Source organism: Drosophila subobscura, chromosome A, assembly GCF_008121235.1.
Source record: "Drosophila subobscura isolate 14011-0131.10 chromosome A, UCBerk_Dsub_1.0, whole genome shotgun sequence".
Taxonomy (NCBI): domain Eukaryota; kingdom Metazoa; phylum Arthropoda; class Insecta; order Diptera; family Drosophilidae; genus Drosophila; species Drosophila subobscura.
This window is the reverse complement of record NC_048530.1, coordinates 11,042,714-11,070,680: the sequence shown is the minus strand read 5'-3', so window position 1 is coordinate 11,070,680 and position 27,967 is coordinate 11,042,714. Positions and strand designations below refer to the sequence as shown.

Here is a 27,967-nt window from a genome sequence, read left to right as displayed (position 1 = left end):
ACTTGGCTGCCCAACGCCACGGGCCCAGGAATTTTCGTGTTGGGCAGGTAAATAGTTCTACCCTTGGGGATCCACGAAGAATCTGAGCTGGTTGAATTTGTCTCGTCTGAGTTCTTCTGCATGCTGGTGCATGGCTTTGAGCTCAGCTCAGAGCTTGAGTCGGCGGATGGGGTTTCCTTCACGGCCTCCGACTTGCTGAGAGACATCTTTGTGATCTTTTCTAAGAGTTAGGAATTCATTTATAACAACTTTCCCACTCGGGGCTCTTCTTCGCTTACTCACACTTAATTAAAGCGCGACTTAAGCGAATATTATTATTTCCATTATTATTTTTTACTTCCGTTATGCTCACACGCTCCTTGTGACTTTATTTTGGGAACTACTTCCTGTCGACAACTTTGGCAGATGGAGCTATGTTGATGGGATTGCTGATAATACAGATTGTGACAGTCAGTTTTCATGGCCTACTTTATGTATGTACTTGGTTGTGTTTTAGACATTTATATTTTATATTTCTATCATATACCAAGGGCTGTCTTTGGTGGTTGGATGTGTGTTGTGGCACTTGCCACTAGCCATAAATATGCATATATTTCTACCCTAAAAGATAGCGGGGAGAGCAATATTTCCAACCAAAATTAACTTCACTTACTTCAGCACTTAGTAACCTCTTATTAAATAGTATTTAATACAACTTTCATTTGCTTACAATCCTAATTGAATTTGGACTGGTTCAATTGTGTTGGAAAAACAAATCCAATTTGCCCGATTTACAGCCAACAAATCACGAAGAAGCGCAGCGTTGGAATGTGTGTTCGCGGCGGGTAGGAAGGGGCTGAGCGGGGCGCTGAAGCGGAATAGAGCCAAAGTCGGTTGGTTTGGGGGCGTGGTAATTAGACGTAATATGTGTCTGTGTCCTGCAGCTGACGGCAGCCATTAGGAGCGGGCTTGGCACACACAAAAAGGAGAGAGGCACGGAGGCACGGAGGCACACGGCAAGCGAAAGAGCGAGTGAGTGAAACGAGAGCAATGCCAAATGAAATGACATTTAGCCGTGCAATTTTGACAGCATTTTAATATGCAGGCAGCGCTCGGATATGTGCTACATGGCGCCAGTAAGTATCTCAGTGTGCTCTTAGCCCTGTGTCAGTCTCGGTGGGTGTGCGTGTGTGTGTGTGTGTGGCAAATCTGACGTTGAGCGCTTCAAATTGAAATTACTTAGCTGTTAGCTGCACTCGAGTGGGCTCCGGCACTGGCTCTGGCTCTGACTCTGGCTCCCACTGCCACGACCTTCTGCCTTCACTTTAGCCCTTTCCCTTTGTGGAGCAGGACAGTTGAGACGCAGTTAATTAGAGGCCAAGCCTTCACTCCCCCTTTAAAGCTTTAACGTGCCAGCGCGAGTACGTGCCAAAAACTTTGTCGCCTTTGATTCTGCGAGCATCTCGCATCCGCTCTTTATGTCCCACACACGCACATAAAAGCCAAGCAGTTAAATTAAAAATTCTGGATATTCCTGCATGTGTTTGTGTTTGTGTGTGCGCAGATCCGCTCTCAGCATTGCAGGCAAATGGCTGCCACCACAACAAGAATAGCAAATAAAGGCATGGGCTAAAAATAGAAAATAGCTCTTAAGGGAAATACTTTCATTCTGGTTAACAGACACACGGACCCATGGACACTTGGGCGCACACACACACGCCACAGAGCGTCATTCTGTCCGTTAGTTGACGTCGTTGACAGCACAAAAATATACTCAGACACAAAGATACGGCCCCACAAAGACATATGCACGAGTGTGTGCACACTCGCTTAGTTTTTCCTACTACTTGGTGCAAAGTAGTTGGAACCCCGGGCGTAGGGCCAAGCCGAGGCAAGCAGTAAAGCCACACAATATGTTGCAAGACGAGCGCGTATCTCCATCTCCCAGATACAGTCGCCATCGCCATTGCCATTCGCTGTCGCCATTTGTTGTCACCGCTTGGCCATAAAGCAGCTGCCCCAGCTCGGGCCTGACTTTGTAGTCATTATCAAAGGTTCGCCTTGCCTCAGAGCCACTCCACCTCAATTGCATCTGCCTCCATCTCCATCTCCAGATCTTAGACTTTGTGTACTGTGCTCCTGTTCATTCTCCTTTTTTACCCTCGCAATTGTCTTCGAGTCAGCTCAGACGAGAGCCATTGGGGTTTGCCTTTGGCCTTGCAGCGAGTGCAGGAAGTCAAACATCTGTGTGGATAGCCACCAATGAAGCTCTGAATATCATCCTCTGATTTGGATTAAGTCCACAAATAAGCGTAGCGTAGCCCAGCCTGAAGCTCCAAGACTGCGCCTCTTTCTGCTGCCGACCACAAAATATTAACTGCAATCTGCGCTAACTGCATTTTAATTGGTTTTGGCCAGAGCGCGCGCAAAGGCCTTCGTGGAGCCCCCAAGTAGATATTTATAGCTGCACCAAGGGGCGGCAGAGGCTGAGTGGCATGGTGGGCTGGGGTTGGGGTTGGGGTTGGGGTTCGGGTTCAACTTCAACCCTCCTGGCCATAGCCAGAAATTCACTTTCGGCTCGTGCCGGCTGGCCCGTGTATTCCGAATTACGCAAGCCGCGGATAGCCCGGCGGTTGGCAGTGGCTGTGGGGCTTTGGGGTTGTTTTCTGTCCTGCCCATTGGAAATCCTTTAAGTTTTCCCAACTTATGTTTGCTGGACAATCAATTGAAGAGCCGAAAAAACATTGTTCTGATCAATAATTCACTGCCGTCCGGCTACAAGGGTTTGCTTTCCCCTTCCCACACACATGCGTGGATATCCATGTTTGTCTGCGTCTCCCTGTGTCTGTGTGGGTGTGGGTGTGTAGCTAGCATATTCATTGTCCTCGACAGATCCATGGCAACTTTACTTTTTTGTTTGTCGTTTTTTGTTCCTCTACTGAAGGGGAGGCTGCTATAAATAAAACTTTGGCGTTGTTGCGTGTGCGTCAGAAGCAGCAGTTTCCACCAGGTCACGCTGCCCCAGCCCCAGCCCCACGCCACCTCTCTGGCTCCCTCCACCATCCATTATTATTGCATGATGTTAATGCCATAAACGTAATCAAATTTTTGACCAGACTCTAGGCGCGCAAGCGGACAAGAACGAAGGGAAGACACTCTGACCAGCGATTTTGTATGGAAATATTCACCAAATTTCTTTCATTTCGATTTGTGGTTCTGTCTATGGCTCCACTGTACGCAAGGATTCGGAGTTGGGTCAAAGCGAAAGCATTTATTAATTGACTGCGTCAATTGTGTGCGGGAAAGAGCGCAGAAAAGTTTACCCACAGAGACCCAATGGGTTAACGGCTACCTATGGAATGAAGAAGGGGAGCAGGAGAAAGGGAAAAGGTATTCCCCATGAGAAGTTAAGGCCTAAGTGCTGCAGTGCCGGCCAAATGGGGCCAACAAATTAAAACTACGCTCCCCCGAAGGCCCAAAGCCAAGTGCAATTATTGCCAAGCCAATGGGCTTCGATTTGATTTCATGCTCGCTGGTCCAGCGAGCAGGCGAGGGAGGGTGCATGGCTTCAGGTCATACAGTCGCTAGACCATTTTCTTCATTAAACAAATGTTCGACAAATCATTTTATGGTATTAGATTTGTGTTCAATCAGAGGGCAGCCACATCTTCAACTCCTTCTCTTGTCTTTAAGAGATAAATTTCCTTCTTCCATTCTTAGCACTTTCATGATTGTTTTTTGTGTGGAGCTTAAAGAGCGTTCGAACCTATTTTTCCTCAGAATAATCGAAGGTGTAAACGTCACAGAACATTGATTACACTCAGATGGTCGCTGCCCAGAGTAAATTCGAGTTTGAACCTTCAGTTCGCATTCGTGTATGAGCGACACTGGGCAGTCGGAGCACTTGTTGGCTCGATCCCTTGTACCAAAGTGGCAGTGTTCATCAAGCATCATGTTGCATCATTTGCATCGCCTGCAAATTTCCTGATTTACAGAGAGGTCTTCTTCTTTGTCCTTATGCATCAGTGCGAAAAGCAGACAGATAATTTCCTAATTAAAGTGCTGCAAAGGTTTGGCCAGAAATCGGACCTTTTGAATGCGAGCCACTGGGCGCCGCTGAATAATTGAAGCTGGGCCTTAACTACTTTTGTGGTAGCATTGAAATGGACACCGGGCCACGCCCACCAACTAGGTCAAGTCCAGCTACACCACACCTCCTTTCGACCCTAAGCCCTGTGATGCAATGACCTTGTCGCATGCATGAACTGCCACAGAAAAAATAGAAGAATTTTGCACTCCAACAATGCAGTCAGTCTCCAGGGAATTAAAGACTGAATGTTGGCCATCTTCCCCTCTTTCTCTGTCTCTGTATTAGCTCTCTCCGAATTGTCTCCCTTTGTCTCCATAAAATATTGTTTGCGCCGCCTGGCCTGCCAACTCCAACTGCCAATCCAATGGCCCCAGATGGAAATATCTTAGAGAGAAGAGAGGGAAAATGGTGGGGTTCAGCGGGAAGAAGTGAGAGTTAGAGGTGGTGGTGGCTCAGTGGTCAGTGGTCAGTGGTTGTTGGCAATTAATGGTCATATGTTGGCAGGCCATTTAACCAGGCCAAGCTGCCAACTTGTCCGCCTGTTTTCCCACTTTACTCCGTTTTGCTCCAACCATCCAACCATCCATCCATCCATCACATCACTGAGCCCATTGGAGTGACGAAGAGAGACGCAAATAGAAACATAGCTGGAGAATGAAATTCAATTAAGCCTTGACACGTTATCCGAGTGTTAATTCTCAAAAGTGGGAGACTGCCAACGCCAGAATGGGGCAATCCCATGAAAGTTCTAGCCAGAGAGAAACGGAGAGAAAACATGAGAATTACGTACATGAGTGACACACAGCGGAGTAAAAGGAAGACGAATAAGTTCCTCTGTAAATGAACTAAATCAGAGGATAGTAGAACGAGAGGGAACGTTGCGAGACGCTGCTAAAGCAGAGTCACCACTCTTAATGCTTGGCACTCAGTCATTAGGAACTCGGTTGCCCTTGAGTGCCATGTGCGTTTTGTAATTCATTTATTTGACACGGGGCTCACTCCCTTTGACTAATTTTATTTATTTTTGGCATTAAAGCTGTGGCATTCACCATTTTGTAAGCATGTAAATATATATTCCTTTTGTTTTAGCTAGATTATAGCATCCGAAAATTCAAATTAGATTGCAAATCGAGTTCTGCCTGAAGTCCTCCAAAGGTTTCAATTTGCAGCCCTTTTTGGCCCCAAACCAATTGCATTTCCCCTTCCAAACTGACGACTCTTTAGCACAGGTTTTTTGTTGTTGCCTTCTCTATTTGCCATGTGAAAGTAGTAGTTGAGCTGCGGCCAGAATTTGTGCTGAATTATTGATTGGACTTTAATAAATTTAATTGCGCCGCCCATCGCTGCAACTGTATCGCAGCCTCTTCCACTCTCTCGCTCTCTGGGTAAAAGGGTTTAGTGCGGTGTGCAAAAGAATGTAGATGTGGTGTTGCTTTCCCTTTTTGTGCTGCACAAAAAAGCGAATGGAAGCTGGTTGGGCAGGGTAATGGAAGCCAGCCAGATTCCTGTCAACAGTTTCGGTGGTCGGTGGTCGGTTGTCGGTTTTGTGCGATTCATTAAACATATTTATGGCCACCTGTGTGTGGACACTGGACAGACCGCAACGGCAGCATGCAAATAAATAATATAAATATTATGTGCGGCAAGGGGGTGGAAAGTTTTTAATTTCCGCAAAAGGATCAACCAGGATAATGCAGCGTCCATAAATAATGATTGGCAAATTATGAAATGTCCAACAAACAATTGCCGGCAATAATTCCGCCACTTTGCCATCGCCAAAACAATGCAAATGAAAAAACGAACAACAAAAAGAAGAGAATTCATCGAGCGAGTGGCGCTGGCGCGCTGGCGGAAACCATAATGAGGCCATAATGCCCTGGTTTCGAGGGGAAACTATGCCGACCGCAGACCAGTACACACCACAGAGACTAAAGTCATAAATATGCTGGAAAATGCCAAAGCAATTTGTATCTAATAACGCATAGTAACTAGTTTTTTCGTAAGATTTGCATTTAAATTTGGTCCACACATTTTTCCATCTTTTGTCCGTTTGTAATTATTATTTTGTATTCCTTAATTGCAATATGTGTTATATTTATTTGGAGCTGCTGGGGTTGCCCTTCTTTGCCCTGAGTGCTGTAATCTTGTTCAAACTACGCTGTTTACGGCTCATTTCCATTTCAATTGCGAAAATTGTTTTCGCTCTCCGCTCACCAGAGAGCTGCCTGGCACTTTGCTTTGGGGAAAAGCGAAAACATTTGACAAAAGGTAAAATGCAAATTGCTGAGGCATCTAATAAGGCGCTTAATGCAATTAAAGCCGAGTCCGTGGGCACAGTTGGGTGGGGGATGCCAAAGCTGGGGCTGTGGCTGTGGCTGGGGCTGGCACTGGGGCTGGGGCTGGGTACCATAAAACAATGGAAAAGTGCCAAGATAAAGGCAGATACAAAATGAACAGAAAGACAAACAATGAAATGGCCGACGGCTGTCTTTGAGTGGGGGAGAATGGAGGAGGAGGAGGAGGATAAGTGGGAGGAGTAGGTGAAACAAAGGAAAACGCAAAATGAGCAAAATGGGCTCCAAAAGAACGGAGCAGCAAAAGGCGCAGCTCTGCAACATGAAAATGTTCAAATATTGTTTCGGGGAGAACCCTCCCCCACCCACTCCCCCACTGGGGGCATCATTTTCGGAGGAGTTTATTATCTTCTTGATCTTCAACTGTCTGGCCCCCGGTCCGGCATGGTGCGCTGTGCGCTGTGCGTCCGGTGTCCGTCCTCGTCCTCGTCCTACCGCCCCGCCAAGAGATTAGTGCGGCGCGTCCTTGACGCCATTTTAAACGGTCGGTCGGTCGGTCCCCCTCGCTGTTAACTGCCCGACAGACACGCCAACATCTCCTTTATTAGAGAAGAACATTTTGTTGATTGCCGTCTGGGCTCTTATATATTTTATTCCCCTGCCGGACATGGCACACATTGACCCTCTTTATGCTGATGCCTCGTGCCCTTGCTTGTCAATTTGTTTAGCAAAAATATTTGGTGGCTGTTTCATTTTTGGATGATAATTTTTGGAAAAGCTGCAGCTAGACCTAAGAATGGATTCGGGATGGGAAGAGGAGGAGGAGCAGCAGAGCGGCATTTGGGCCAATAATTGAATGATCCAAAAATTGAAACTGAAACTGTAATGCATTATGGAGTGGCTTCCACCCAACCGATTCAATTAGATCCCAAATACTCATCACTGGAGCCGCCGGGCTGTGAGTGGGAATTGATTATGACATCATTTGAAGAGCGATTCGAGGAGCCTGAATAAATTAGTTGTGGATTAATGGGGCCAATTATCGCATGATATAAGAGCCATTAAATACACCACCCTGCCCCTCTCTGTCTATCTGCCACTGCCTCTGCCTCTGTTTCTGTCTCTGTCTCAGCTGGGGTTGCAGCCTATTCAAATATTAATTCGCATATAAAAGTCACTTGGACAAGCTCCATAAAGATAAATATCTAAATAGCTAAGTAAATGCAGGTCCTGGGAGGCAGTCGACAGAGGAATACGGGGATGCAGAGAGACACAGGGAGACACAGAAGTTCGAGTTGAAGAGCACACAAAAGCCGCAAAACCCTCCGATTCGGAGGATGGCCAAGGACGACAACGTTGCTCGCAACCAGCTTCAAAAGTTAAGTGCCCGCCACAAAATAAGCCAAAATGTGAAGATGCCGTAGGAGGTTGAGGGAATCTGGAACTCTGAGGCTTTGTGGTTATGGCAGGAGCTGTGGCTGTGGCTGAGCCTGGGGCTGGGGCATTGGCAACATGATGATGCACAAGACAACTAAATTTGCTCAGTAGTGCAATTATTACTAATAGGGCTAATAAGCACGTCTTGAGTGCCACACAAATACATACATACACTCGCATACAAACATATGTATGTACATAAGAAAGAGAGAGGGAAAACATAATGTGATAAACTCGATTAAATTTCGTTGGCAATAAAATGCGCCATCATCACAATTGCACGAATGGCAGAGACCGCAGAAGCAGAAGGAGCCTGCCATGAATTGCAGTTTAAGGATAACAGAATCACCCAGGCACACACACACACACACACACAGAGAGGGAGAGAGAGAGAGAGGGAAGCACACCTAAATTTGACCATTAAGGTCGCCACAATGGCGAGGCCCGTCAACGCTTGATGATGATAAGAATGATAAACGGAGCGACGTGAGAGGAGCCAAATGGCAGCACTGCCAGGGGAAGTACAGCGAGCGAACGCACATACAAGCGGTACACTAAACAGCCATCGGCGTGGCTTTCCCTTACACTTTTACGCACAAAGCGCTGGCAGCCACAACAGCGGGAGAAGCAGCAGCAGCAGCAGGCCAAAAAGAACTAAAGAACTGAAGTGCCTTTAAGGGAATTTCAAATATGCATGAGCCCCAAGAAGAATCTGGGCAAGAAAGGCAAAAAGAAAGGGCGGAGAAGGAGCGCAAGACGCCGAGTGAGGAGTAGAAGGAGGAGGCAGAGTAGCAGCAGGAGCAGGAGTAAGAGTGAGAGCAACAAAATGAAGTGAAATCCGTATAAAATAAAAGAAAAACCCAAACCCACATACCCGCACACTCATAACACACATGCTGAATGGGAGCCATGGGTGGGGAAAGAAAAAGGGAAAAGGGCAGGTTGCGGTGTGGCTAACGAGTACGCTTATACCCTGTAAGGAATCTGGCACTGGCACTGGTTTCGTGGCGAGCATTTGGTGATTCATTTATCATTGGTTTGCAGCTCCTTCAACAAACATTTGCAGATTTTTATAAAAACGTTTCGAAAGAGTTTTAGACATATTTTCCCACTTAACTAATTGTTTTCTTTGGAAATTTGGAAGGCGCAACTAAGGCCAAGTTCAACAAAATTCCTGTGCTCTTTATTTCTCTGCTCTGTGTCTCCGTGCATATTCATGCTTTGGCTTGCTCCTTTCTCAGAGTTGGAGGGCAGTGGGAAACCTTTGCCAGCATCTTCGCCGTATGCCACACGACACATAATCAGACCCTTGGCCACCCTTCGCTGCCATTACCCGTGCGATTTTCTGGAGCTCTGGCTTCACCGTCTCCTCCCTCAGTTTGTTCCACGGCCCGCAGCTAATGTGCCACAGCCAGGGGGAAAGGCATCGCTAACCGGAGTTTTTGGCTTTGGTGTTGGTTTTGGTTTTTGGTTTTTGGGTTTTTGGACTTAGCTTTTGGGTCTTGGGTCTTGAGGAGCCCTCGCCGGGACTGCCTGGTTGCCTGGTTAGCCGCAGAGCCCATCGCACAAGGCAACAAAAATGTGCTGCAATAAAAGAAAAGTTAAATTGTAATAAAGCACCCTGGGGGGGTGGGTGTGGGAAGGAGAGAGCGGCCAGCGGAGAGTAACTATGCAAAAGCCGCGAAAATAAGCAAACTTTTGTTGTGCCAAACAATTTGGCCCTGTCCCCTGTCGATTGGTGCGGCTGTAGCCCCTTTTCCGTGCTTGGGCAAGCTTACATACAACATAAAACGACTGTACTGAGAGCACCGAGAGCTTCTCACCTTCTTACTCTCATTGTCTGCAGCTTGTAGCTTTGTAGCTTTTAGCTCTCTCTCGATTCATCTCGCTCTCTCTCTCTCTAGCCAAGCAGCTTGCTGCAGAGCGGACGATCTCTAGTTGCCGTTTCCCTTTTGATCATCATCGCTCTCCCCACGCTCGCTCTCCCTTACACCAACACCCAACGCAACTGAGAGACGGAAAGTGGACAAGACGGTGCGTGCATGGCGATGCAGTGACCAATAACAAACGGTAAAGTGCAAAGAAGACAACGCAAGGGAAGACACTGCGAGCAAATTGCGTACTCAAAATGTACATGTAGACACGCATGTGCATGTCAAATGGTTTTGCTGGGAATCAAGTTGAGTGCGTACCACATGACGCACCATACTTGGTGTACGCGTAATGGTCTCCTAATAAATTGGCTAGAAATAATTTACCAACGGGACTAGTCATTGAAAATTAATTTAGGGGACATTAAATCAGATAAATAAATAAAGTAGAATGCGCGAAATTACATCAAAGTACATACATATGTACATATGTATTCCAGGATATAATACTAGGTTCGCATAATCATATATGTAGTTGCACCTACATACTTACAGTGCAAATTATAGGATCCAAGAGGGTGTACTCAGCTGATCGGGATACGGGAACACAACCTCTGAGCCCCTTCATTATCCAGCCCACCATCCAGTCAGTGAGTCGTTCGGCGTGCAAATTATAGCGCCACGCGACGCTCTTGCCAATTGGCCAGCAGCCAGACCGCAATCAGGTTCCATCTGTCAGTCAGGCGTACATACGCCTGTCTTTCTGCGAGTGCGAGTGTGAGTGTGAGTTGGAGTGTGTCTGTGCGTGACAGGCACGTGACAAGCGCGTGACACGCAGAGCGACAGATCTGACAAATGACTTCATGCGAAACTGCATCCGCCTATACTCGCAATCTAAAGCTATGTAATTCGGCAGTAGGAGCTGCTACAAGGCCCTAACCTACAGAGTCAGCTGCTTTGATAGCTTCCACGGGGCCTGGGTAGAATATTCTTAAATTCAGAGGGTCGTTGGGGGAAAGAGAAATGGAAATGAGAATGGGGCATGGGGCATGTGGCATGGGGGAAGGCTCGGAGCGTGCGCTGAGGCTTCTTCACTCTTGAGGCTTTTGAGGTTTTGCGTACATTTTTCTTTTAATTAAGTGCTAAAAACTTTTTACTTTTATTTGCCTTTGTTGTCAGCAGTGTCAGGCTGTGGCAGGCTGAGGCAGGCTGCCATGCCAGCCGGCTATCAGAGCGGCGCTAAGGCTGTGGAATTTCACGCTAAGGACTTTCTGCGCTGATAGTCCTTGGTGTAATTAGACAGCATGCCGCTGCCGGATGCCCGCCACGCCGCGCCGCGCTAAGGCTGACTTTTTCCCCACACGAAAAATGATCGCACGTCAAATGTGTCAGCCAAGTGTGACACTGGCAAGAGCTCTAATTTAGGAACATCACAACACAACTTTTATGTGTGCCCTGGCAAAGGTTTATTAACTTTTGGTTTTTAGTCTTGCACATTTGGTTTTGGCTTTGGTTTGGGTTTGGGTTTTGGTTTTGTCATGGCCGGAAGGACACAGCCGTGCTGCAGCACCGCACTATGGTCCAGACGACCACTTTTCTTGGCCAAAAGGCAATTTTAAAAGTTAAAACCAAGACGTGGTTTTTGGCGCTCTGCATTAGAAAAAGAGTGACCATCAAAGTTGCGTACCAGAAATTTGCATAGATGGCGCCACCTTCGCAAAATCAGCTGTGAAACCCAGCGGTCATTGTTGAAAAGCACGTGCATTGAAAAAGTACCAATTTTATTGCTGTTTTAAATGTCTCATAAATTGAAAAATACGATTAACTTATCCAATTTTTTTGATGCATTTTATTCAGTAGGGTTTTTACTACGTGTTCTGTAATGCGAACGGTATCTAGTGGTTGGCGATGTCTTCGTAATTGTATGTCAAAGTGAGGCCTTCAATACGTGTCAGTTCGTAGTAAAGACTAATTTTTGAGAAAGTTTTTTTAATAGAGTGCCACCTAGTCCCACCTTGAAACCTATTGTGTGTCGTAGACCAATAAATGTTTGTTAAAATGTATATAGTCACAAATGCCACATTTGACCACAACTCTTACAATTTGCATTTATAGATCATAACCTCAAATGAGAATTTTCAATGTTTTTTGCCGTTTGGAACACAATGAAGAAGAAAATTGTGAAGTAGGGTACCATTTTGCATTGCATTTAAGCCACATTATTAGTCACTAGCTATTTTGGAGGGCTAGAGTGTAGCCAGGGTAATATTGTTTTATAATGGAAACTGCTGAAGAGCATGCCCTGTTTGAGAAAAAATGCGATTATCTTAGATTTTTAAGTTGTTTTAATTCGTGCTACGACTTTTTTTATAGAATCTTGATCTGCTAAACATATTCCCATCCTTTTTTTGCTTCTAACTTTTGAGAAAAAAAATTAAAAACCGATTTTCCCTTAAAAAAAGGAGCTGCCACGCCCATTTTTTCAAAAAATCTTCCTCTCCCTATTCTTAACTTATATCAAAAGACTAAATCAAAAAATCTTGTTCCGTTCGCGAGTTATTCAATTTGGCCAAGAAAAGTGGTCATCTGGACCATAGTGCACCGCCTCGTTGTGTGCAACGCTGCCAGCCCGCTGAGTGGCACAGCTGGTGGGCGTTTAGTCGTGGTGCTGCAGCAGGAGGAGCGAGTGGTGGCGTGGCAAGTGCCTGGCACTGGCGTTGCATGTGTGTCAACGACTTGGTCAACAGTTAAAGCCTTTGGAGCAGTCCCTTGTCGTCTTCAGCTCAGTGGGTATGCTGTCTCTGCCTCTGTCCCTGTCTCTGTCCCTGTCTCTCGAGCCTCTCCGGCGCGTGTGTGTGGAAATCGGAAAGTTTGTCGAGTCGGCGGGGCATGTTTGTCTAATCCTTGCCATACTCGTAAGTAGCTGGCTGTAATACTCGCCTGAGAAATCCTCATGGAATTTAATAAGCTTATGTCGCTTCTGCCGCTCTGCACTCTGCAAGGACACTCCCACTCTCGCCCAGGAAAATTGCCAGCGAAAGAGAGTGAAAAGCGAGTCATTTTATTTCGGAATTTCCCTGTCAATTCTCGCTAAAAATCAAGTTGATTTCACGCCAGATGGCATCCAACTGAATGGAGCGAAAATTAGAGACGTGGAAGGCTTCGGGATGGGGATGGGGATGGGGATGGGGATGGGGATGGAGATTGGATGACGCTATTGCAGCTGCTGCCACTACCGCTCCCCTTCCACCTAATTACGCTAATCAATCAAATGCACTTTTGGGTGCAGTCGGGGGCAAATTAATTGCCAAAGTGGGTGGAAAATAATGTTCTACGGAATCAGCAAGCAGAAACGAGGCAGAAGGAAACTTTAAGCACCTAAACTGGGGCGGAACCGAGCGTGAATCTTAACGATATCTTCATACAATCTGAATTGAAATCCAAATCGAAGTCAGAGTCCGAGTCGGAGTCGGAGTAACCTGAGTCTGAGTTTGGGCCTCTGTCCCTGCCATTTCTCTCGCTGTTCTTGTGCGCTCTTTATATTATTTTGCCAGAAGTGTTTACGACAAACATTTTGCATATTAAAAAGTAAAAATGTCTGGCAAGTGACAGTCAGGCGGGCTGCCAGCGATATATGCACATAGATAGCCTGGAAGTTACGCCTTATAAATGTTTGTATAAACATCTGCATAAATGCAGAGGCGGAAATGTGTGCCTGATACCCTTTAGAGAGCCATAAACATTTTATACCAATCATTGGACAAACTCTTAGAGTAATTTCCAGCCATTTTAGTTGAAAATGTTCGCCTCCTCCTTGGTGGTTCGATTCACTGGCGGTATTACCTCCCAGGGGTATCCACACAGTCGAAACCTTTGCCATGTTTATCCATGAGCGTTTCTGGTCCGTAGTTTGTACAATTTCACAACATACCTGCTGGCGGCTGGCGGCTGGCGGCTGCCTCGTGGCTTTCCATTTCCATTACTCCACCTCCGCCGCTTGCTTTTTGTTTGTATTCTTTGCAAGCCTTGACGTAATTTTATTAAGGCTGCTTTCGGAACTGTGGACTGGGGTGGGGGGGGGGGCGCTGTGTCCTCTATGAGGCAGTTGGCAATATGCCTTATAACCTCATAACTAATTCATGGGGATCCCACCTTGCGCTTTATGCATATTCATTTTGTTGTTGGACAGCGGCTGTAGGGGATGTGGGGTCGACCCCTGCTGCAACCCTTGCCCCAAGAGGCAAGAGACACCGACAGAGAGGGAGAGGCAGCGGGAGAGGGAGAGGGAAAAAGTTTGCCCCGCTCATTGGGTCTCGTAAACACGTTTGCCTCATGTCGGGCACAAGTTGCACGTTCTCGCTGTCCCGTTCCGGCACCCGTTGCACGCTTTGGCAGCATCGTCTTGCCCCTGGGCACGCCTTGACTATCCTAGCGCTCACCTTTCCCTGGCCCCTGTGGCCCCAGCAAACTCTGTCGCAACTTTCAGGCTTGAATAATTCACATTCGGAGAACGGCAGCTCGCAACTGCAGTGCCAAAGTAGCAAAAGGAAGCTGCGTAAAACATTTAAACGCATTTGGCAGGAGTCTGTCGCAATCTCCCCTCCCCGCCTCTGCATACCCTGGATCAGGGCAGTTGCAAGTTAATTGTTTCGACACCGCTAAGCCCCTTCAATCCGCAATCAATATGCATTATGTGGCTCAGTGCCCAAACTGATTAGATTCCACGCTATTCTGCCTGGCATTAGTTGGCAAATCCTCCGATCGGGCTTTGCATAAAGCCCAAACACCATGAGCAAATGCTTGCAGGGCAGCACTGAGGGCGCTTCGAGTTTTACAGATATTAAAGTAATATTCGTTTGTCTTTCAGTAGCGAATTTCGCCAAGAAAAGCGAAAATCTGAGCATGAAAATCAATAAGATGAAATAATTAATTCGTGTTTGTCTGGGGCCATCGACGACTGCCAGCAATTAATCTCAAATGAACTGAGCTGATTCAGATTGAGATGAGATATAGGAAGGGAGCAGGTGGAGAGAGGGAGAGACATAGAGCGAGCGAGAGAGGGGAGCAAAGTGGCTTTCATGCATCGCCGCCCACGGTTTTTGGTGGGGCATTTCAAGTGGCTTCTCGGCGTGAGATATTTAGGCATTTGATTAATGCCGAAGGCCAGTAAATGGCTTAAGAAGATGGAGATACAAATGGCTGCGGCTAGGGCGAGAGATACGAAAATGGCTTAGCCCAAAGCTGGGACTAATCGGCAGGCAGCGCAGGGCGCTGGAGCCAAAGTGTTGGCAGACACAGAAACAGAAACAGAATAAGAAACAGAATCACTGCGAAAAGAAGTCTGTGCATTAAATAACCAATTAGCTTTGGTCTTTTGCGGTGCATCCCGGAGATGGCTTGGAAAACAATCTTTGAATCCAACTGGAGAGACGCAGGACGAAGCCATCCATGCGCGATGCCTAATTCAGTTGCAGGACGCAGCCAAAACATTCGCGGAGAGACTTTGACTTGGGGCGACCTACTGAAGTATTCTCCCGCTAATGGATCGCATTCAATTAGCCGACAAAAGGAGCAGGAAATTATGCCGAAAGAAGACTTCGACGAGGACATGCATCAATCTTGATGGGAGCCACTGGAGCTCCTTGCTGTCTCTTCGTTTGATGTTGATTTCCCTACCCTCGGCGGCTGGCTAATTAAGTTCTGGGAGATGCGTGAACTTCAAGTTAATCAAATGCCAATTAACTGACATTTCCATCGGGAAAGCCCCACTGGGGATGGGTCTGGGATGGACTGGAGCATGAGGAACAGAAACAGCAGTGAGGCCAACACGTGGCGCCAAAATGAATTTATTTTAGCCAACAATCTCTTGCGTGTGTGTTTCCGTTGTGCAAACACATAATACGGACACGATTCCGGCTCATTGGTTGCGCGGCCATCGCACAGGAGCCGGCAAAGTGTCAACTCTTCGAATTGAAAGCCAAAAAAGGAAAAGATAACACACAGAAAAATGTGCAGCCAACGAACGTGCCGTTTGCAAGTTTGCCACTTCGTGGCAGTCCCTCTCTTCTGCATTAAAATATTGATAGTTAAAGTGGAATTCCATTCCATTAAACATTTTATATCATTAAAATGGAAACCTGTCCGCTGACTGCAGTTCAATCTACAGCCTGTGTGTCGCTGAGCAATCAATTTGTAACGCTCTCAAGTACTACCAGCCAAATGGGAAGTGGTTTCTCATTATTATTTTTCCATTATCAGCACCGGTCTGCGAGGATTTACCCAGCAAACACATGCAAAAATGTCTGCTGGTACTTGTGTGTGTCGCATGTAAGATTTTCGTTGAACCGCAACAATGCGACCAGGAATCCCCCATGGGGAAATGCTTGAACATTTCTGCACACGCAGCAGCAATGATGCAATGCACTTGGAGTCCTGTCCCTGGCCCTGTCCTTGGCCCACTGTCTGCCCTCTCTGCTGCTGCTGGATGGATGGGAGGGTTGCTGCTGCGCTGCCTTGCCTCGTTCTGCCATCTGCGCTTTATTATAATATTAATTAAATTGAATTGCCGCCAGCATTTGGCAGCAGCAGCTGCTGCCGCAACCGAGAACGAATATTGCTGCTTCAGGTGGTGGCACGGGGGGAGGAGTACTCGCATCTTTCGGAATGTATCTTCCCACCACAGCAGGCTGCTGCAAGGGCTGCCCCGTAAGCATGAGGCATTGATGCTTCGATTAGACCATCAGTTAATGGATGTAGCTCCCCCATCAAAGCCTGGACCTGGGCAGCGTCTGTCAAACTGATGGACTCATTTCGGTTGGTTGAATGCTTCCGTGGTCCCTGCGGTTAGTCGTGCATTTCATGGGTTAATGAATCTCTCCCCGCAAAAGCAGAAAGAGGGAGCTCCAGCCCACACACCCAACTCCACTTATTTGCCATGACCATGTGCAGCTCCAGCTCCAGCTCCAGCAAAAATACAAATATGTAATTAAAAAATGTATAAAAACGAAGCGAGGAGCATAAAACTTTGATGCGGGCATCGTGCAGCCCGGCTGCAACCTGTCAAACGGAGAGCGGGCTGGGGGCGAGCCATTTAGCTAATGGCCAATTAAGTAATTAAGTGGCAACAGTTTGGGGGAAGGGTGTGGGCGAGGGGGAGGGGGCCGGGGAGGGGTGTGCGGTAAACGTGACAACTGCAAATTGTCGAAGGCTTTTGCCAGAGTGTTTTGGCGTGGAATCGTTTTGTCGGCGCAATTTATGAGTTGCGAGAAGCTAAGCGTGCCGCCAATGGCCATCGATTAGCACCAAGTCAACGCCAGTCGGCAGTCGCCAGTCGGCAGAGTCGACTCAATTCGAGGCAGTTTCAGGTCCTTCGTTCCTCGGCCTTGACTGGAGCATGCAGCTTGTTCGCTCTTGGCTCTTGGAGCGGGTAATTAAAGTCACGTCTGCCGTCTAATTACCCGCCAAAGCACTAAGGAAATGAATTGCACAAAACAAAACCAAAAATCGCACGCGAAAGGCATCACGAAGGAGACCCATGAAAGTAGTTGCTCCTCGGGGGAGAATTGTGTGGAAATGCGAATTTAATAAATGCCGAAAGGGAAGCTCTTCGCTCGAAATTAGATATTACAATTTGCGGCCGAGCTTAAGGTCATGACATACATTGCCCCACGGCAGCTGCTGGGGGGACGACACAGCCAAGGCGATTGCCCAGAGATTTTGCGACTTAAATAATTGTCGAGCGGCCGCCGAGCAGGCACAGTGGCAGGCCCGCGTACAAATGTATGCAGATATGGCTGCATATTTAGGGGCAAGGCAGCTGAAAAAACCTCCGAAAGTGTCAGTCATTGCCGGTGGTAAGGCCTTTCCATGAGGAGTACTTCCGGTTGCTGAGCATTTTTCTTGCCATTCGTAAGCTCAGAAATTGCAAGGCAACTTCTTTTCAAATTAGTTTCCCATCTGCAGCTTTCTTGCAATTACTTTTGTGGGCGCGTAATGGCACGTTTGCCCCACTGTGCCATGTTTTGAGATTCGCAATGCAAAACGCAGCTGTCGCCGCAGGCGTGAGAAAAACTCGGCTTGAAGTGTACGCTGGAGGGAGGCGGGGGACAGGGCAGGCCTGTAATTAAATCTAGCTTCAATTTATGATGGGGAGCAGAGCAGGAGAGGGAGAGGGAGAGGGAGCAGGCCCCCCCAAATGGCAGGCGGCATAAAGAAATTACACAAAATCCATCAGCGCACGCAATGACATCAGACGCGATGGACTCTGAGTGGGAGTCGAGGAGCTCTGCCACATGACGCAGCACTCGCCACAAAGGAGGAGGAGGAGGAGGAGGAGGAGGAGGAGGTGGCGCTGGCATATGGATGGGCATTGGGGAAGGGTCAGGCGATAATTACCAAAGTCTCTGGGGGGCGGCATACGTTTCCGGCTGTCGCCAGCCAGTGGCAGTCTTGCCTGCTCCTCCATCAACATCTCGTGTTTGGCTGCAAATTCGGTTTCATGTTTTCCATTTTGAGGCGCCATTTGCCTGCGGCAATAAAACCCAACAACAACGACAACGACAATGACAGTGTGGAGTAGGAGAGGGAGAGGGAGAGGGAGGAGCACAGTGCGGGAGCCACATCATCATCATCAGCAGCAGCAGCAGCAGCAGCAGCAGCATCTAGCACATCATCCTCTCTCTCTCCTTCCCATCCTCATCTTGTGGGCCCTCGTCTGCCCTCATCTTTTGTGAGTTTTTGCTGTCAACGGCATTGGCCTCTCGTCCATTGTGGGGCGGCGGCGGCGGGCGACTTGTTGTGCGGGTCTTCGGATTGGGTTTCGCTCCCACCACAATCTATTTGGCCTTCAGGACCTCCAACTCTGCCTGTGAGCTTCTCTGCTTCTAATACTTTGCTCTCCCTCGCATTTCCCATTCCTCTTGTAGGGCAAAAATCGAATTCCCTTCCTCCGGATTGCCTTTCAGACAGCAGTGCAACCTGTGGCGGTCTTTGAACCCATCAACGAGGATCGCACCTAGCTAAATGTGAGCAGGGATTGCTCTCAGTTCGTCTGAGCTGTTCTCTCGTCTCTCAGCTGGGGCCTGTGGCAGAAACGTAGAATGTGAGGATAGTGGGCGTGGCTGGAGTGGGTTTTGCCCGCTCCACCTCCTCCTCGAAGATACAACTACGATGCCCCAGACTCAGTCTCAGCCTCAGCCTCAGCCTGCTCAAGGCCCTCTGTCAGACATCAGGTGCAAAGCAGTTTCTGTTTTCACAACTTTTAGCATAATTAATTCAAATGCTTTCCATGAAAGAACACACTGGCAGGTCGCTGCGGAAGCAGCTGTGGCATTTATGTAAAGCAGCGCCCACACCCCACACCCGCTTCCCACCCGCTTCCCACCCGCTTCCCACCCGCTTCCCAACCGCTGCTGCCACTCCATTCCCTCTTCTCGCCAGAGAGTGTCTTTATTAACAGTTTGTATTTGTAGTTTGTGTGTTTGTTGGTGCAGTGAACAGACGCGTACTGTTAGCTGCAGCCAAATGTAAGCCTTAAGGCACTGCCACAGCTGGGAGGGAAGGGAATTCCTGCAACCAGCAGAAGAAATTGTCCATCAAAGGCGACAATCAGTATTGTGGCTGCCATATGCAGTCGGAGGTCCCTACAGGGAAGGTGCCAAAGGTCGAGACTTCTGGCCACTTTGCGGAAACGAAATCAGGCACTGGCCGTGTTCCCCTTGCTGCAGCCCATCGACGTGCCCCACAGTAATCGAAAGGGATAAAACAATTAATTTACGAGCTGCGCACGCGATTTGGACTCCACCGACTCCCCGCACGAGTTCAAGTTAAAGCCGGATAACACGTCTGTGCGTGCCGCACTCAGGTGGCAAGAGACTGATAAGTCGAGGTGCGGGAGAGCGTAGGAGCGGGGATGGACCTGTCGTGGATGGACTAAGTCCCTGAAGCTGGGAAAAGCCTTGCTCCCACATGGGATTCCGCATACTTTGCGACCCGAATTTCCCATTTCCCTTTGCCCATTTCCCTTTGAGCATTTCCAGGTGGACAACAGGAGCAAAGAGGCTTAATAAATTATAGTTTTTGCGGCCTATGACTGACTGCAGCATGTTAATGCCTGGAAAATGAATTGATTGTGGAGGCTTGGAATGAGTTATCGCTTCCTCAAGGCTTTTCGATTTTTATTTCGAACAAATTGAATGGAGAACGAGTCAGGTATCCTCATTTCGGCCATTTCCATTTTCGTTTTCTGTTTCTCTTTCGTTTCCCTTCTTAGGAACAGTTCAGACAGTCATGAAACGCACTGTGGCACAGTCTCCTGTCTCGTTATTCCTGCCAAATCGCATTCCAATCAATGTGAAGTCTCTCGAACGAAACAATTGAAATTTGTTGTGGTTTTTGGCTCTGTTCTGGTTTTCCCTGTGCGTAAAGTGAGGAATTCTCGTACGAGTAAAATCCCCTTTGCAGTCCCTTACTCTCTCTCTCTCTCCCTGCTTCGATCTCTTTCTGTGCATGTGTGTGTGTGTGTGTGTGTGTGTGTGTGTGTGCTGGCAAGCGAATAACTGACTGAGGGCATCCTTGTCGTTGACAGGCCAACCATTTTGCGGGTGTCCATGTCACGGCAGCGCCAGCAACAGCTGAAAAATAAACGTTTCACAAAACATACACTCCAGCACACACACACACACACACACACACACACACGCACACACGCACACACATGTAAAGGCAAACACTTGAAAATGAAACCCCACTTGGGCAGAATTTTCAGTTCTCTTTCTCTCTACTTCTCCCCCGTCTGCATGTGTGTGCAGGTGCATGTGTGTGTGTGTGTGTGTGGTTTATGTATTTTCTCTTTTTGTTGTTGTTGTGTTCTCCAAAAGATTCTCAAGTTGCCACAATGGCGAATGCGAATGCGAATGGGAATGCGAATGGCGAGATGATGATGATGATGATGGCGCTGGCGACACTGCCACAGAGGGAAACACGTGCCAGCCCATAAATACAGGGGCCAGGCGAGAAGCTGCAGATACAGAGCACAGGGGACGGAGTGCAGGGCAGGTGGGCAGCGGCACATCGGGCGGCACAAGCAGGTGGCAAGTTCGGGGCTTTGTGCCTTCTCGCTCCGGCAAATAATCGTGCAAAATACGCAGCCAAAAACTCGTGTGGAGAGGGAAACGACTGGGGAATACTGTTGCACAGTCCAGGGGAAGGCAAATCTTTAGTTTTGTGCCAATTGCTGATCGGAATGATCCTGATGCTAGCTCTTGAGCGAGAAGAAAATGTTCGTGCAGGCGGAAGGCAGCTTAGAAATCGAATTGAAGTGAAACCGATTGATGGAGGCACTCGGTGGAGTAGTTGCCGAGCAATTTTCAACTGTAACCCGTAAATATCTTGGACTTGCTTCTCCTCTCGCGCAAGCAACTCTGAGCTACCCCTCTTTGGTTGCGTTTTGGTTATGACAACAGTCGGCTGACTTGGTGGCTTGTGTTGCCAGCTGCTGTTGTTCTGCGCATTCCAAACAGCCAACAGCCAACAATCAACAACAGCAACAGCAACAGCAACAACCTTTCCATCTCATCCGCTCCCGCATGAGGCATGATGGGGGGCAGCCACAAATCACTCGCAGAGGAAGAGCGCACCGTGCGGAGGGAGGAAGCGCTTTGCGAAAGTGTGCCACAGATTGCAGCAAGCTCACGTGCATCCTGAGCAACTGCAGTTGCATCTACATATGTTCTGTACGGGCTGTGGTGCTTCATACCATCCCACCATCCATCCATCCCGCCATCCCGATGATGCTTGAGCCTCATATTTTGCACTTTGACGGCTGCACACTGACTGCCAAGAGTTAACCCCATCAAATGGATTACAGCCAGCGAGCCAGGAAAAAAAGACATGCCTTTTTCGCAGTCGCAAATTGCATTTTGTTTGCTTGCGTTTGCCTCTGGCTGCGTTAATCCGGCGAAAGTCAAAGGATTTGTGTGGCTTAAAACGCACAAAAATGTGCGCCCGGCGGCCCAGCATGTAATGGAAAGGGTGAACAAGAAATACACACAAAAAGGAAGATCTAATTCGGCAGAGGAGTTTCATTTTGTTTCACATTTCGCTGCATGTCTCTGCTCCTATTCGGGTGCTGTGGTCAGCTCCGTAGATCTTCTGAAAACTGGCATCACACATTTGTGTGTGTGTCATTGCCTCTGCCAAAGCGATAACCAACCCTGGCAGCAGCGCCGGAGCGCCTTCGGGGATTTGTTTCCACATTCTGCGGTCGCTCGAGACCTGACTCCCTGACTGCACAACAAACCCGCTGACTGGCTGTGTGTCTGCGGTGTGTTTTTGTCAGTTAATTTCCAGCACACAGTTCGCAGTTGTTCCATGTCACCAAGCACCCAAAAAACAAAGCACTGCCGCAGAGGGGGCACATTCACATTCATGCAAAAATAGGAAAAAATTAATACAAAATCACCGAAAGAGAGCGAAGGAAAATCTGGCAAAGCGCAGGCAACATTTTTCATCAAATAAATCAAACATGGAAATTTGATTGGTTTCTGCTTTCAGCAGCAGCTCGAAGCACTTGAAAAAAAGCAAAAAACAGAGGCAGGAGCATAAAGCGCATAGAACCATCCCACAGCCGCAATTTGTCCTGCAGCTGCTCAGACAGGAGAGAGAGAGAGAGAGAGAGCGGCAGAGCGTTAGATCCACTCTTGAAATGAACAAATTTAGAGGCAGCAAATGGGATCGACCACAGGATGCCCACTGACAGGACCATAAACGATAGTAGACAGCAAAATAAACACGGAAAAACGATTTTTCAGCGCATTTTTCAATGCAGAAAACTAGGCAAAAAATGTTTGACGAGTTGCCAAACGAAAACCAATTGAGACTTTATTTGGCAATTATTTTGAAATGTCTGCGAATTTCTTGAATGAAGTTTGGCTTGCGGGAATATTCGCATCACTTTTTATTGAAAAATTCCACACGTGGCAGCTGCCGTGGATTGGGACTCGTGCGTTCCTCTGCGTCTCTGCCACCTGCTCAAACTTGCCTCCTTTGTCTGTTGCCAGTTCTTTCTTGCCTCTCCACCCGCATGCGGAACGCAATTTATTATGCAAAGCCAAAATATGTTTACCCCACCATGTGATTTTTTTGTGGTCCATGATGGGTGGGAGTCCCCGCTAAACTCACCACACACGCAGCGACTCGTACACACCTCATGCTGCGCGGCATCTTTCGCGGCGGATGGGTTGGGGTTGCCTTCTTCAGGCACTCTCCGCCAAGCATTTTCTCAGCCATGTCTGTACGTCCACGAACTCTGCTCTCTCCCTCTGGTTGGCTGGTGTGTGTGAAAACCGCACGGACACAGGCACAGGCACAGGCACAGGCACAAGCAGCCGGAGGAGGAGTTCCACCAGGTTCTTGACTCGACTCGAGAGTGGCACTGACCAAAGCGACTCCGCCAAAGTCCATTGTTGGTTGCTACGCGTGGTGGTGCGTGTGTGTTTGTGTGTGTGTAGTCCGGATATTTGTAAAATAATGTCAGCAAAAATCCAATTTCCTTTCTACCTTCCCGCTTGAATATGGCGCATACTAAGAGCGGCTCCAGCCTGAAGCTCAGACCAGGAAGCGATGGCTGCCGCGAGTCGTCCTTGGCCAGGCCATCTGGAATGCAGCAGGATGCAGCTTCAAGTATACCACTGCTGCTGCTGCTGCTGCTGCTGCTGCTGCTGCTCCAAGCGCACTTGACATTTTACTGGGATTTCGTGACGCTGTAACCGCAGCAGGGAATGCAGGGGAGGAGTGCCCGACTGCTCTGTCGCCCGACTGCACGTTTTCTGCTTGTTTAGTTAAGCGCCTCGGCGTACAATGTACGTGAATGCACTGAGAGAAATGTTCCCGTGTGCAATCAATTAGCAGGCACTCGCAGGAGCATCTGGGTCTGGAGTGGCACAAGCCAGACACTGGGTGCACCCTTGGTCGATCCTTTTACCACTCGAATATCGAATTTGTTTCCCATCAACATTTTGCGAGGGTTTTGCTTCCGCTGCAGTTTACCTTCTGGAGCGGCATATCCGCTTTCCGCTTTCCCTTTTCCTTTTTCCGCCACACTTCATCAGGATCATCAGAAGGAGGAGGCGGTGCGGCAGAAGGAAGCAGAAGGAAAATGCAAAGACGAAGTAGGAAATAGGAGGAGGGCAAGGGCAGCAAGGGGAGCTGTGGCATAAGATGGAAGCTTGCACACGATTATTGTGTATTGTTATAATAAAGTTCAGCTTCATTTCCTGCAGCGTTTCATGGCACACCCAGAGCACACGGCGTCTCAGGCTCACGCTCAAGTGCGAGTCCCTGTCCATGGCCACCTCCAGCTCCAGCTCCTCGGGCTTGTGCTCGCAGGTCGCTGCTCGAACCCATGCTTGCACTTCATTTCGCTCCGTTCACATCGCTGATTTTGCCCACAGCCCATCGAGTGTTTGCCCTGCACTCCAGTGCCCGAGACGGCCCCCTGCCACCTGCCACCTGCCACCTGACCTTGCCTTCACTTGGGTGGCAGCAATGTGCGTGGGCATGGAGTGGGCAGCAGGAGTGTGCGTAGGATGGGGGCTCCTTACCAATTACCCCTCCGCTCATGGCACTGCGCTCTGTGAACTGTAATTTATTTCAATCTCGTTTTAATAGATATTTATGCTTTGTTTTGCATTCGGCGCAATGCTTGGGTTTCCGACATTTCAATAAATTAAATCTCCTCCCCAAGTCCTCTACTCCCTGCCGCCTTCATTTGTCTCTTCTTTGTCGTTGCCTTTGCGCCCGATCTGTTGACAGTGGAAAATGGGAAATGGAATTGGAATGCATGAAATTTAAATGCACCCGAAACGGGAGTCTGGCTTCAGTTTGATTTAAGAGCTCTCTGCCAATGAATAGAGAATACTTGGTGCGAGATCTTAGCTGTACACACACCCATCCCCCATGAGCAACTAATAGTCTAAGAGCTCGACAAACCAACGAAGATTATTCTATTAGGGCGCCGCAGCCGCTCCAATGGATTTGGGTGGCGGGCAGAGACGGCAGAGTGCAGAATTTTGAACAAGAAAGCCACATTAACGAGTGCTGTTGTTGGTTTAGTTTGCTGGTTTTGTTGCACGTGGAAATGTCGACAGCAAAGTGGGTAAAGTGCATAAATCATTTCGTGAACAGGTGCGACCGAGGAACGCGCCCAGGAACGGCAGCAAATGCCATCGTCTGTAATATGCCCCGAGTACCAGGAGAAGTACATCGACAAACATTCGCACTCACATTCGCCTGCACGTGTGTGTGTGTGTGTGTGTGTGTGTGTGTGTGTGTGCACACATCGATGTGTTGGTGTGCACGCTCCGAGGCAAGGATGCGGCCATAAACTGTGCAACTGCTGCCGTTGATGCTTCTGCATAAGTCTATCAATAAATAATACATTTTTACTTCATTGAATTTGCAACAGCAATACGTCCTCGATAGACTCCCAGCAAACAGCCCGCCACGAGGCAGCAGCTTGAGCCCAGCCCAGCCCAGCCCCTTCTCTGGTGCTGCTCCCGCCGAAGCATTTGCAGTTGCCATCGAACCATAAATGATGCAAATGGCCAAAATCCATCGCAACTGCTTCAGAAATAAATAAATACCAAGCCAAAGCGAAGGGGTTCATCATTGTTGTTTGATGGAAATGGCGCTCAGGGTACAGGGCACAGGGCACAGGGCACTTGGATTTTGCTGCCACTTGCACTTTGTGCCCTGCAAAGTCCTTCACTTCAATTCGCAAATAAAATGCCAAACTTCTTTCTGCGCTGATTGCCTTGTGGGTGGAAGCTGCAGAGCTGCTGACTTCAATTCCAGCTGCAGGCCAAACGGGTTGTCGCCTTTCAGTTTTCCCGTTCTGTAGCTGCTTAGATAGATCTTAGACAGATCACACACAGAATTCTCCTGTCTCCTGGCACTTTCATATCCAAGAACTATGCAACAAAAAACACCTGGCATTGGGGTCATTGTTGTGCTGCTTTATTGTCTCTGTTTCGGGGCTCACTCTGGTGGAATGAGTGCAAGAATTTGTTTGGCTTTTGCCCGACTTTGATGTCGCTGCGTTAATTATGTTTTGCCTCCAGGCAAGGATACGTCTGGCAGTGTGTTGGGTCGCTTGATCCCGGCTGCACCGGCTTGGATGTTCCACTGACCAGGATGGGTGGTGCGGCAGTGGCGGCCAGCGATTGTCCAGGTGCGGCCGTGCCAATGGAGATGGGCACTGCCGCGGCTTCTGCTCCCTGTGCACCAGTCTGCGCTGTTGGGCGGGACCACTGGTCGCTGCTGCTGCCGTTGGGCACTGCGGCAGAGGGTGCGCCTCCGCAGGCGGGATTGCACTGCTGGCCGGGGATCTCGGGTATGGCGCAAGCCCTGCTCGGGTGCGGTCCAATGTAGAACGGATTGAAGGGCCTGTCGTCCGCCATGGTCTCGCTGGCGAGTGCAACAAATTTGACACAAGCAAAAGCCAAAATAAAAGCCAACGAAAAAAGCCGCACAACGAATTTTGGGAATTGTTTCTATTTTCCTGAACTGTTCGCTGTGAGGTTAGCCCCAGAACTGACCCAAACAGTCGTCTCGACAGTTGACAGCAGCCAGCACTCATCACAAAAGCCAACTTTGTGCCACGAAAATGTTTTCTACGCACAGAGAGCTTGTTCCTAAGGGCAGAAAGTGGCACTGAAGCTGTGCCAGAATCGACTCCAAAGAGCTTGAAGAAAATGATGCAAGTGGATGGCAATCAATCCGCTTAATTGTAAACTCATTGGCTCGAGCGACTTGCAATTAATTTCGAATGTGCTCGAAGGCAGCACCAGCAAATTCATCCTTGGAAAGTTTGATCTATTTTGTTTGGTGAAGTTTGTAGCTGGGATTAGGCTTGCATGCGAGCATCACACACACACACACACACACACACACACGCACACTAACGCACCCAAATGCAACGCTGCTGGCAATACAATTTCCATAAATTACGAGCAAAAATACATATACATAAATGTGTGTACGGTGATTGGCAGTCGTTTTATTGGTTTCTGTTCTGTTTCTTGTCTTTGTTTACTCGCTTCTCGCAGATGCCGAGAGACTGTACGCGGCGCCTCAAGGCCGGCTAACGCTTAACCCCCCCACCACACGCCCCAAGAGGCCCACGCCTCAGCCTAACCCCGACAGCTGCAACCATGTGAATGGCCAGAATGCAATTAAAACTACTAAACAACTACCACTACCAGCCAGACCAGAGCCCAGTCCACGACTAGAGAGCACAGCGAGAGCATCTCCTCAGCAGCAGCAGCAGCAGCAGCAGCAGCAGCAGCAGCAGCAGCAGAGCAGCAGGGAGCCAGCCAGATCCAGCCCGAGGGAGAGCCAGCGTCATCATGGCTGGGCCACAGATACAGCACACCCAACGCCCCAACAGCGCCTACTACACGGGTCTGAATGGTAGCGGGGGAAGCGGGGGTGGCGGGGGTGGTGGTGCAGCCAGCGCCTCGGGCATGGCAAGCAGCGCCTCGCACACTGGACTGCACGCCCTGCGCCAGGTGACCAACGAAACGGAGCTCATCTATCGAGGAAGCCACAGCAATGGCACCGTCAACGAGCTGCCCTCCACAGCCGCACATCATCAGATGCTCGCGGGTCGCATCACCCAGCAGCAGCTGCAGCAGCAGCAGCAGCACCCACAGCATCATCCGCATCATCAGCAGCAGCATCACCCACAGCATCAGCAACAGCAGCAAGTCAGCAGCATAGCCGGCACCGGATCGAGTGCCACGGATGCGCTTATTGGCACCATTGCGACAAGTGCCGGTGGAGCAACAGGTGGCGGTGGCGGTGGCGGTGGCAGCAGCAGCAGCAACACGGCGATAACCGCGCTCGGGCAGCTGAAGAAGTCCAGCACACAGCGCAGCATTGAGATAATTGTGGATGCAAGCCAGTGTGGCAAGGAGGTGGGCGCAGCAGCGACGCCGCTGGATCCCGACGATGTGGAGCAGGGTGGCGGCGGCCAGGAGTCCTCCTCCTCGATGCGCAAGTCCTCGCGACATCGCCATCGGCCGCTCCATCGACGCCTCATCAGCTATCTGCGCAACCTCTTCCAAGGCAGCACAACGCAAACTGGTAAGCAAGGTGGAGACTCCCCCCACCAATCCAGAGACCCAGCCTCAGTCTGTCCGTCTGTCTGTCTGTCCGTCTGTCTGTCCGTTTGAATTATCTCTGCAGCAGCTGATCACTGATAGACCCACCAGAGATTCACTCAGCTGCAAAAGGGT

At 48.9% G+C, this 27,967-nt stretch overlaps 2 protein-coding genes across 5 annotated transcripts in view; one reads left to right on the top strand and one right to left on the bottom strand.

The window, feature by feature from the left end:
* LOC117896792 overlaps nucleotides 1-27,967 on the top strand; it is a 78,097-nt gene that overhangs the window by 25,795 nt on the left and 24,335 nt on the right. For 3 of the 4 annotated variants that reach the window (XR_004649048.1, XR_004649049.1, XM_034805303.1), the window contains exon 2: nucleotides 26,777-27,815. The exons of the other annotated variant lie outside the window; for it this stretch is intronic. Coding sequence is in view for 1 of the 3 variants with exons in the window: in XM_034805303.1 (XP_034661194.1) it covers nucleotides 27,077-27,815 (739 nt within the window). In the remaining 2 variants the exon portion in view is untranslated. The remainder of the gene's footprint in view (nucleotides 1-26,776; nucleotides 27,816-27,967) is intronic. 4 annotated transcript variants of the gene reach the window in all.
* Nucleotides 25,664-26,221, bottom strand: LOC117896808 (the record flags this gene model as incomplete). The annotated part of the gene is made up of 1 exon (XM_034805315.1): nucleotides 25,664-26,221. A coding segment is annotated over one exon (453 nt), but the record flags the coding sequence as incomplete, so codon positions are not given.